Source organism: Protomyctophum bolini (genome assembly GCF_963924005.1).
Source record: "Protomyctophum bolini genome assembly, chromosome: 5".
Taxonomy (NCBI): Eukaryota; Metazoa; Chordata; class Actinopteri; order Myctophiformes; family Myctophidae; genus Protomyctophum; species Protomyctophum bolini.
In genome coordinates this window covers 31,062,100-31,074,412 of record NC_137866.1, presented here as the reverse complement: position 1 = coordinate 31,074,412, position 12,313 = coordinate 31,062,100, and the positions used below count along the sequence as shown (strand labels likewise).

General features: G+C 41.2%; 1 protein-coding gene across 1 annotated transcript in view; it reads left to right on the top strand.

Moving 5' to 3' along the window:
- sema3gb (sema domain, immunoglobulin domain (Ig), short basic domain, secreted, (semaphorin) 3Gb) overlaps nucleotides 1-12,313 on the top strand; it is a 56,358-nt gene that overhangs the window by 23,181 nt on the left and 20,864 nt on the right. The window contains exon 2 of the mRNA XM_080763255.1: nucleotides 4,978-5,123. Within this exon, the coding sequence (XP_080619381.1) occupies nucleotides 5,009-5,123 (115 nt within the window). The 5' untranslated portion in view covers nucleotides 4,978-5,008. The remainder of the gene's footprint in view (nucleotides 1-4,977; nucleotides 5,124-12,313) is intronic.

Genomic DNA, 12,313 nt, shown 5'->3' with positions numbered 1-12,313 from the left:
ATCCTGCATCAGGGACGTGCACACATAGACATCAAAGGGGGCTTCAGCCCCTGGCCTTTTACCCGTCTGTAAAACAACTGCCCTTTCCAGACCACGAATGCAGCATTTACTGACGGTGAAAGAAATGCAAATGCCACTCCTTTCCATTACATGCCAGAAGGCAGCATTCAGGAGAATTGCTTTTTTCCCCCGAAGTCTCCTGAACTGGGCGAGTAGATGCTTGCACCTCAAATATTATAATAGACCGACGTAAACGACACAAGAAACGCAAGGACTATGCATGTCTAAAATAACCTTGCGTTTTTTGTGTCCGTTTGACTCCCCCACGCAAGGAACAAAACGGACTATGTAGAGGCCTTAACACTCTCTGCACGACCCTGCAACAAAGCATGGCACTTTATGGCTCAGCAAGGTAGTCCAATTTATCCTGCATTGTATGACATGAGTTCAAATTAAAGGCTCCCCACTGTTGTTAACTATAGAATGTGATATATCTACTAGTATAGCCTAGTCCTTGTGAAAAGTAAATGAAGCCTTCAACTTGATGATGTAACATGGATCATTTGGATTCCTTAGAAGCCAGCATGTCTTCTGTGCTCTATGGAAGCATGCCATGCACCGGAAATAGTCCATCTACACTACAGGCTCAGAACATGTCGCAGTGCGACGTGTTAGGTTGTTAGGTTGACGTGTTTAGGTTGATTTGGTTTCTCTATATTCAGTAGGCATGCCGCGGTTTACCGAATTTCGGTAATACCGCAGGAACAGCCACGGTGTTGATACCGTGAGATTTCGAGCATACGGTATTTTAATACAGCGTCGGTGGGCAGCGCATGCTGCATATACAAAGCAACTCCACTCGCACACTAAGGCAAAACATTTATTTTCACCACACAGCTGCAGTAGATTGAAAAGTTGCTTCCTACCTTTGAGTTAGTGTTGCTGAAAGACACCCAGATCCAATTGTATATTCCATATTTCCATATGTACTATAAGAGTGAACTATAGTGTCAACAAACACGGAGGCACACAGTGACAGTTGTGAGCATGCGCAGATTGCACTACCAGCTGCTACAGCGTACAGGGTACGCCATTAAAACGGCCATTAGGGGGAGCCATAGTACAGTGAAATACAGTGGGGAATATCTATTGATTCATTGATTGAATACTTTATTGGCAGAAATGTAATCAGTATAGGGTACAAATACAAAGGGATCACTGAAAGAAGTCCTTGCTGTCTTGTTCCATTCGTCCCTGGCCCAGGACCGAATGGAAACAAGACAGCAAGGACTTTCAATCAATTCATAATCATGAATAAGATGAATAAGATATGTAGGCCTGCAGGTTGGGGAACAAAGAAGGGCTTATAAGGAGGTGGGGGTAGTAGTCTAGACATAGGTGGGGGGGGGGGGGGGGGGTTTATATAAATACCGTGGAATACCGAGGTATAGATTATCAATACCGGCACCGTACCGTACTGTAAAATCTCATACCGTGGCATGCCTAATATTCAGTCTCTTCATCCCCTGTTTTTGAGGGGCGTCCTATTCCCAGCTTTGTGTGTACGTGTGTGTATGTACCCCATAGCGATGATTTGATTGGCTGAGCCATGGAATTGAGGATAAAAATCACACCCGTGTGAAGTGAGGGGCACCTTATATCACATAATGTATATAAAAAGCTGAGCGTAAATTCTACTTTCATTGTCAATGGCATTTAGTGTTTGTGTTGACACAAAACGCAGATTTGTTCAGACACATGACGTAAATACTCCTTTCATTGTCAATGGAAAATGTGACATGAGTTGTGACGAAAAGCTGTATATAGCACCCCTCAAAACAGATAATTGAGGACGCCAAAAGTGATTGATTGGCCGGATTGGAATTGGAATTGAGGATAAAAAAATCCCACCTGTGTGAAGTGAGGGGCTCTTTTATCATATTACAACATGATGATGTAAAACAAACATTGAGACAAAACAAACATTAAATTCTCTTTATAGTCAATGGCGTTTTTAAAACAAACATTGAACGAAAAATGAAAGACAAACATTAAACCTGTATATAGGAGCCCCTCAAAAATGATCATCATCATACATCTTCATGACGTAACATGTCTATTTGCTCAGACACTATGATGTATAATTATCCATTAATTGTCAATGGGAATTTATTCTTAGGACAAAAATACTAATAGACATTATGCAGATTTGTTCAGACACTATATGCGTAAAATTGTCCATTCATTGTCAATGGGAATTTAAGACGAAAATCTACACTAATAGCTGAATATAGGAGGGGCTATAGCGCCCCACAAAAGTAAATAAAAAGGAAATGAACATTTCCATGACGTCGGAAGCAGAGCATTCCATGATTGAACCCAGAGAACTCGCCCCGGAGAGACCGCTCCATCCCGTTGAGGAGATGCCTGGGTGATGCCAGAGCATAGAGGGCAAGGAGTTCTTCCATTTGGTGTAATGACGTCTCAGGAACCCAGAGGGCAAGGAGAGTTCTTCCATTTGGTGTAATGACATCTCAGGAACCAGAAGTCATTTGTTCAGTCAGCACCACAGCTGCTCCGAATGCACGAACACATGCGTGTTGTGTTTGCATTCCAAAAACTGCGGCTTGCTTAACTACACACGAACACCGATGTATACATAAAGCATGTAGGCTACTACACGAGTATGTGTGCTCATTTACGCGACTGAGAGATTTTAATGTGCTTCTCTCTCCTCTTGCGTGTAAGATTTAATGAAAGACAATGTGACAGGGATTTGTACCAGCAGGCAGGGCTTGGCAGTGGCCTGTAATGACTGAGTTATTTTAATTCTAATCTTCTGAGAGGCATGTCACTTTGATGCAGTCCAGAGTTATGCGTAATTTATACAGCAGCATCATATGACAAAGTTTTGCCCTGCTTTCTCTCTCCCTCGTGTACACAGTCTAGGGATGCACGATATAATCGGAAACGGCCGTATCAGCCATAAAAATGCCATATCGGTATCGGAGCGGTTTTACTGGTTATTTAATCGTTTTGCATCAGCAAATAAAGTGAAAAATGTAAAAATTCATCAATGAGTTCCATATAAATCAAAAGTTTCTAGTACCTCTATAGTCTAGAACAAAAGCCAAATCAAATATGTATAAGAAAAAATCAACTTTAAATGTTTCTGTCATTCAGTAGTCATTGTCACGGGGGTCATGCAGGTCATGAAAATATGAAAAGTCTTCACTCCAAGCCATCACAGGATTACAGTAATTAAATAATCTGAACTACTTTCAAATACTTGTTTGACAATAATTGTTCTGTAGGCTATGCACTGTTAGTGTGTTGAAGTAAAGTTAACCCAATCTAGGCGGGAACCCCTTTTTGTAACCCTATACCCTTCTGGGCGGAAACCCCTCTTGGGGTTCTGTACAGTATGTACAGTATTGAAAAATTACAAGAAAATTATGCTGCTATATAAATATTTGAAGTTTTTCTGAAAACTTAGGACAGGATTTAGAAGGCGTTTTTAGAATCGTCCCAGGCCAGACCTTACTGCTGCTGTCAATGTCATTGTCTAATCAAACAGCTTCGGCTAGTGGCGAGTGGCTACATATTGAACATGAACTTAGATGGATAATTTTCCTGTTAATGGCTTTTTCACATTCCTACAATGTCCATAATGCTTTACTACACTTCTCCTTGTGGAGGTGGGGGAGGCTGCATGGAGGTGTGACTTGTTTGTAGTCCAGGAAGGAAGTGAGACCACATTTTTATGACAGGTTTTTGGTCATGAAAATGGCGTCATATGGAATACACGTGCTAATAAAAAACAACGTAATACTTCCTAAGGTATCAAAGCAATATTTTAAATACTTTATATTAGCACATGCATTCCATGTATTCCATAGGGCTGGACCACACATGGACATATGACATCATCAACTTGCAACGGGACCAGATTTCTCTATGAAAGAAATAAAATATTTAAGGTGTTTATTATTTTATTTTAGTTATAGAGGGCAAGTATAATGTTTTAAAGCATATTTGTCTTATTAGCCAGGGTTCCTTTTAATAATAAATGAATGGACGTGTGAATTTTGCTCATAAATTTGTCTTTAATCCAAGAACTATTTTCAGCTGGGCAACAAAAAGTGCAATGATAATATAGCTTTGACAAAAATAAAAGATAAAGGTGCAATATGGTGAATGGATTACTGTGTTGAATTGCTTATCTCAAGCAAGTCTCTGCAAGTAGATTTTCACACCGTACTGAAATGAATGGAATCCATTGGCATCCTCGCACATCAAGTAAACAACACTGCACTTTGGAAAATGATCATCAATAATGTCAAGTACCATGTGCCATTGTAAGTGGACTGAACATGTCAAACCGCTGTATGGGCTAATTTAGTAATAGATTATAATTAATCACACAAGCAACCCTACTTTGATAGGATTATGAATACATGGCTGTGTATTTATATGCTTGTTATTTCCTCACGTGAATTCAGTTCCAAAAGATGGCATGGGTTTTAATTTTTTACATATATTTTTTCCTGCTTTCTCAAAGATAGGATGTGAAACTATTGACACGTAATAAAAGTTCTCCGGCTTTATAGCCAGGTCTCATTTAATCCTTATTCCAGTTCTGACTATAAAGACTGCGTTGTTCACTGACCTGCAACCAGATTACTACAAGGTTCATGGCTCTTTCCCTCTGCTGAACTCAATGTACCAGTAAACACTGGGAACATTTATGGCCATTATAAACCCCATAATATCTTTATTTATAAAAAAAGATTATGTGTGTCTACTGTCTGTATATATAAAACTATATAATAGTACACATATAATGTATATACCGTAATATATATTTATATATACTATTGTATGGAGTCAGTGATGTCACTGTTGACAGGGAAGTATGCTAAGCAGCCGCTACTTAATCTGCTTTCGAAAAACTCCTCTCCTTTTCTCCTTTCGTAGGAAGCCAAAGGTTAACTCCGCCGTCATCGCCATGGATACCAGCCAAGGCCCCCTCTTCTTCGTCCTCCTCCTCTTTGTCTGGGCCTGTTGTGTGAGTCGTTGCCACAGTGACTCCCGTGCTCCCAGGGTGCATCTGTCTTACAAAGGTGAGCCATATTTTGTCCTCTGCTGGAGTTCACTTGACAGATTCGCTGTCCGCCATTCTCTGTGTGAGGATTTACGCCCCAAAATAAGTCTATTTCTTACTCGTGAAATAAACCTTGAAGAAAAAAAGAATAACCCTCATAAAAGCAACATATAAACCCATAGATCTTTGTTCAAAGCAAGAGAAGATCTTCAGCTTAACTTAATTGCTTTCCATAACTACATCTGAAGCCATAATGGCCAGACTCCTCTGTGAGTTTGAGCTCAAATTATGATAATTTTCCGACTCCAATTTTCCCCCACCCAAATTTCACTTCATGCTCTTAGTGTTTCTGCATGCCCCTTAATCTTTCAATTTTAGTTTTAGAGCGCAAGATTAAGGATGGAACCCCAGAGTGGCAATTTCTGGGAGACTTCCGATGTTATAGACAGAAATAGCAATTTCACGTTTGAATGTAACATTTAAACATAATTGATGCACCAAAAAACTAAAATGTCATAAAAGGAAAAGAGCTTAAGTTCAGTTTGGATAGAAGAAGTAAGAGATTCGACTCAAATTCAGAGACGACATATCAGTTAAGTCCAGTTATATACTGTAGGCAAGTCTATGAAAGAAAATGAAGACTGAGAATATCATAATAAACCATAATGTCATGCATGTTTCCATGTAGTATAGTATATGAATGTGTAGAGAATAGCCATGAATGTTTGACACAAAGTGGAGAAGTACAAACCACAAATGGAAACTGTGTATGAGTGTGTACGTGTGTGTGTGTGTGTGTGTGTGTGTGTGTGTGTGTGTGTGTGTGTGTGCGTGCTGGTCACTACAGTCAAATTCTCTTTGCTGAAGAAAATGACACTGAAAATCAAGAACGATTGAGTGTTTTACTTAATTTCACCTGACAACAAATAATCAGGATAAAAACATAGGTGTGTGAGTGAGTGAGTGAGTGAGTGAGTGAGTGTGTGTGTGTGTGTGTGTGTGTGTGTGTGTGTGTGTGTGTGTGTGAGACAGAGTGAGTGGATGGATGTGTGTGTGTGTGTGTGTGTGTGTGTGTGTGTGTGTGTGTGTGTGTGTGTGTGTGTGTGTGTGTGTGTGTGTGTGTGTGTGAGTGTGAGCACGCTTGCGTGTGCTTGTGTGTGTGTCCGAGACAGAGATAGATGTGGGAGTGAGTGTGGGGGAGGTAGACAGCGGGGTGGGTTGGTTGTCTGACTGGGGTTATTGTGTGCGTAGATGACAGTGAAATGGATTCCTCTTCTGGGAAAGGGGATATGGCACCGGTGTTACCGCGGTAAAAATAGCCGCTCATGGTTGCCGTGTTTACCTCGTTCAAACGCACAGGGAAGCCCCCAGAAGAACGCAGCGAGGGCCTCGCTCCAGCAACCTGCTCCGAATCGCTGCGGAGACATGTGGCTAATGCGGTGCGGCCCCTGTCATGTCGCCCCAGACGGGCATCCTGGCTGCAGGCAACAGAGGCGGCATGCCTGCAGCCGTCCTTCTAAGTCTACTCCGGTTTCACTACTGTCCTGTTACTATAGCCTACTTGCATCATAGGTCAGCTGAAACAAGACAGACGTTATCACTGCCAATCGTCCAGACTGAGGGTTCATCCATCACACGATAAGATCTGGAGCATTCATTGAATCCACTTTGTCATTCTGTACGAAAATAGCAAGATCTACAAACTTATATTGGGGTACATTTCGACGGATCGGCTACTTTCACAGTGCGACATGATCTTACATACTGTACAACAAATATAAAATCCATCCACCTGACACATATGTGTAAATACACAAATGGATGATTATTCTCCACACAGTATGTACAATACCATATTCTTGCTACCTGTGAGAGATAACACAGGCAACTTGTGTTACGAGTCGAGCCAAGATTTGAATAAGGAACTATTAGTTGCCTTGACAGTAACATATTACTTGTAAGTGCTGGAAACTATACTGGAGTCTGGGACATGGGAAAGTAATGTTGGAGACGTCCCCAGTCAGTTCTGCTGTAAAAGCTTTGATATAGCTTAATGTAAAGTAATGTGGGAGACATCCCCAGTCAGTTCTGTTGTAAAAGCTTTGATATAGCTTAATGGGAAGCAAAATGTTCAGCACTCAGTGTCAAAGCTTAAACTCGACATAACCCAAACAGAGGCCCAAACATGGGAACGTTAAGATGGATGCTTTGTTTTTAGGATACTTTGTTTATGTTTCGGTCTGAGAACACTGGAAACGCTTTGAAAACTGATTAATGTGGTGGTGCTGTCTGCTTATGCCTTTAATTATTCAGTTTAGCAATATCTATTTAAAGACTCCATTCAAATAAGAATGAAAGTATCACATTTATAGGTGTAAAATGCATTGATCGAGTCGGTCGAATCAGCATTCATCACAACATGCTATTCATTTACCAAATAGCTCATCAACTATCTTGCTCATTGGAAGACGCATTGGAAAAGAATCTCTGAGACACTGGAGGTTCAATGGGGCCTGGGGTCCGGGGAGGCTGAGCCAAGACCTCCTTGATTAGTTTCTTCTTGTTTTGCCCCCCTTGAGAATGTGTGCAGAATCCTTGCGAAATGAGTTGCTTGAGTGGCCCCCGCCTTGTAAAAAGTCAGTCACTTGAAGGGGCCTCTATGATTGTGTCGGCCCCCATACTCCCTATAAATCTGGAGAACTGGCAACCTGCCAGCATTGGCTGCCGGCCACTAATCCTTCCTAAAGTGACTGTTTGATGAAACCAAATGAAAGAAGTGACGGGGCTGAGACTGGCTGCTTGGACCTACACTACACTCTGAGCTCTGCTCTTCTGGTCAAGTGCTTCCTCCTTAGTGCTCGATACTGACAGAACTGTTCTCAGCAGGTGTGAGTGTGGAAAGTAGCGCCGACAGCCAGGGCATGTATGCTGTATGAGATCCATGGCATGCTGTTCAACTGATGATAATGTAGCGGACGGTTTTGCTCGTCCTTCATAATACCAGTGAATTATTAAATGTTAATGCAGATAATTTCTCCATTGTAGAGGCAATCTTTTCAATTTCATAATTTCAGTGAGGTGCTATTTCAGAGTGAGTATCTTGAGGCTGGCTCAGAGTGGTGCTGGATGTCCACAGTCTCCATCCCTCATCAATCTTCCATGAGCCGCCGGGTTCAACATTGTAAAATTATCTGTGAACCCACTCCCTAATATGGGGAGGGGGCAGTTCACAAGAAAATGTATAGATACCAAAACAGTGACGTACTGTACTGTAGTAGTGCTGGGACAGGGGCTGTGTGCTTTGGCCATCCAGTGCATGCATGCTGACCAGGGAAAGTACTTGTGTTGGCATCCTGTTTTGACCGTGGGGACTGCCAGTCAAGGTCATTCTCCACTGTGGTGTCCATCCTGTACAGTCACACGTACTGTACACCCATCTCATCCTCCCGTTCCTTTCAACAGAACCTCACACTTCCTGCACGTGTGTATGAATTCTTCCCAGAAAACCTTGGTACAAATGTAGATGTTACTGATGATACTAATGAAGGCTCTGTTCCATTCCGGTCAAACAGAGTCAGGGTGCTGCTATTGTGCATGTTGGCTCACTGGAAACACTCTGCTACACCAGTGGGTCTCAAGGTGTCTTGAATGGGTACCATGTGGCTCTGCACGGCTATGTAACACAGTGAGAGTGTAAAAATGGAAACAAATGGACCTGCAGTGATGTAGCCTACACTCTCAGAGTTATGGGGGTCCGGCCTTGAAATTAAAGAAGTTTGAAAACCACTGTACACTAAATGGAACAGAGCCTTAATTAGTATCACCAGTAATAACACCTGTGAAGGAAGTAGGGAAGCGGCACCCAGTGTCGTCTGTTGGGAATCCAATGGGCTCTGGTTTCTTGTACAGCGAGCACTACTGTTGCTGCACAACAGAGCATGAATTACACCTTAATTGTCTCTGTCTCAGTTGAGGGGGATTATTATTATACATTCAGTTGTAGTGAGTGAGCACTGCTGACAAAAATCTAGTTAAAGTGGAAAAAGTGACCACACTTGGTGCCTTACAGAGAATTCTGGTTACAGAGCTGTTAGTGTTTGGCCCAGGCATGGCACACACACGCACGCACGCACGCACACTAGCATGAAGATACACATGCCAATTAGCAAACAAAACTTTTACGCTCAAGTAATAAAACATATTACACACTCCCTAATTCTATCCTCACATAAAACAGTGATACTGAACAGAATACATTCTTTTTTTGAATGATTAGGAATGTGCCAGACTGTTATGCTGTTAAAAATGACCCATTACCTCACATAGGCCTACAGTAATGGCTTTTATTCCTGCGTTGGTATTTGAACTGTTTAAAGGCTGTTGTACTGTACCACATACAGTACTGTAATTGCTGGTGGTTAGACATAGATTTTGGGCTGAGAGATGCACAACAGAGGCCGTGGACGGGGACTATGTTTTCGCCCCTGTCTGTCCGTGTGTGTGTGTGTGTGTGTGTGTGTGTGTGTGTGTGTGTGTGTGTGTGTGTGTGTGTGTGTGTGTGTGTCATGACACCATGCACACACATTCCCTGTAGGCACAGCAACACTCACAGTATAGGCCAAGGAAGAACCCTACCCCAATCTTTTCACATCAGCCTCATGATGGCACTACAAAGTACAAACTTAACATTTTAGCCAATAATTGAAATGTATTACTGTAAAGCTTATACACTAAAACGTATTTTTCCCCCTGGATTCCTTGGATTTTCACTCTCCATATAGGCCTGCAGATTTTGTCCAAAACTCTCACAAACCGATACACTTCGGGTCCTCACACAATGTCGAGTTTGAAGCCAATTGGTCAGGCTGTTCTTGAGATGAACTTGCGACACACACACTGTGATACACACACACACACACACACACACACACACACACACACACACACTTTGTGAATTTGGATGGTATTACATTTCATTTCACTCTAATTCTTTTGCTGTTAATTATAAAATGTGTTAATCCTTCATTAATTGTTACACTCCCCAGTCAATTCTGAGACTAACAATAATCTTACCCTCCCCCTTTCAGCCCCCCTCATGGTGACTGAGAGTGTGAGGCAATCTCGGTTGGTTCAAACCACTTTGCTCCAGCCGAGTGTAGATAGCGAAAGGGGCTTTTAGACTGAAGATCTGCTTTATCAGATAGGTATAGTGGCGAGAGACAGGACAGAGTGGGAATGACATGGCACAGAAGATAGAGATCTGCTTTATCAGATAGGTATAGTGGAGAGAGACAGGACAGAGTGGGAATGACATGACACAGAAGACAGAGATTGCAACCCCTTTGTTGTTGTGACTATAGGCCTGTGCTGCTGTGGTGTTCTGTGCATACATAATGGCTGTATCACCACCCTGTCTCTTTGTGCTGAAGGTCAGTGTCTGGACTTCAAGATGGACAGACAGCACAAGGCTTGACCTGCTCTGTGTCGACCCAATTCCATACTATTTACTAATAATAAAATTAAACTACGGTAATAAAATGGAATGGAAATACTCCACTTCACCCTTTTTGCAAAAATATATATATCAATGACAGTTCTAAGATTTAGAACACTTTCCTGGGGTTCTTATGCGTGTAATATGTGGTTTTAGATATTTTAGATTTTTGGAGCGACTCTGACAGAGATGACCCATTTTCAACCTATTTTCATTGAAATGCTCCTGATAAAATAGTACATTTTTTGTCTACTCAGTCTGTGTCTCAGATGAGGGCTGTGGACTGACATCGTCAACGGGGAATCCAAGCTAATAGAAACTGCAGGCTTTCAATTCCTGGAAAGTTAGCATGCTATAATGGAAGCCAACGATATGTCCTATGAGCATTAGTGAGGACCAATTCACTAATTATATACAGTATACCTTTTGAAAATAGCAGTTCTTCAAACTCACAATGCGTCGCATCAGCTATTTTTCATACATTTCGAAAAATGTGAAATGAGACATTCTGCATATTGTACAATGTGCATAATAGTACTTTGTCATTTTGGTATTAAATTGTAACTTGTACATTTACTCAAGTCAATATTGAATTCCGGACTTTTACTTGTAACAGTATTAGTATTTCTACATTGCAGTATTGATACTTTTACTTAAAGGGATAGTTCAGATTTTTTTAACTTAAGCTGTATGAAATACTTGCCATTAATATAGTGGTTGCAACTGTATTCATTGATTGCCCGAGTCACCTGGTGGAAGTTCTTCTCTGGTTTTGGTCAATTAAGTAGTTCCGGTCATTTTGTGGGGGGCACTGGGGCCACTCAGTAAAAGTAAATTAATCCACACAACTAACGTCATATTATTGTTGACCTATTTCAAAAATATTAGTGCAACTTTCGTTCAACTTTGACCCCTCTATCACATGGAACTATTTTTTGGGCGTAGTGATATGGACACAAAAAACATAGTTCCATGTGATAGAGGGGTAAAAGATTAACGAAAGTTGCACTAATATTTTAGAAATAGGTCAACAATACAAATTACGATAGTTTTGTGGATTTATTTACTTTTACTGCCTGTGCACCCCACAAAATGACCGGAACTACTTAATATTTCACCTAAACCAGAGCAGAACTCCCACCACGGGACTCGGCAATCAATTAATACAGTTGCAAACACTAACTTAAGTTGTATTTCATACAACTTAAGTTAAACAAATCTGAACTATCCCTTTAAAAACTGAGTACTTTTTCCCAGCACTGATTCTAATCCCCAAAGAAGCCATATGGAGGTCCAGCTAGGGCAGCTCAGGGAGTCGTTTGTTAGAGATTCAGTTTAGCATTCACCTCTAGGCACACATAGGACTTCAACTCTGGTCACACAGTCACGGTATCAGCATGCAACTAATTGTAAAATGACTTATACTGGATCTCTTGTCCACTAGTCCCTTAATTCCTAACATTTTAGTATAGTTTATTCGTTGACGAAATTGTCGGTATCTTTAGTCTCTAGCTCAGTTTTTATTTAGTTTCCATTTAGTTTCCGTCAGTGGAAAAAGGTAGTCGACGAACATTGTTTGTCTTAGTCGACGAAATCAACACTGCTCTCCACAGCTCAGTATTTGTATGATCACTGATCACTAAAGAATTGGAATCGGAAAACAATTAATCTTTGAAGGGACAAAAAAGTTGCAGAAAACATCCAGTATTACTAGA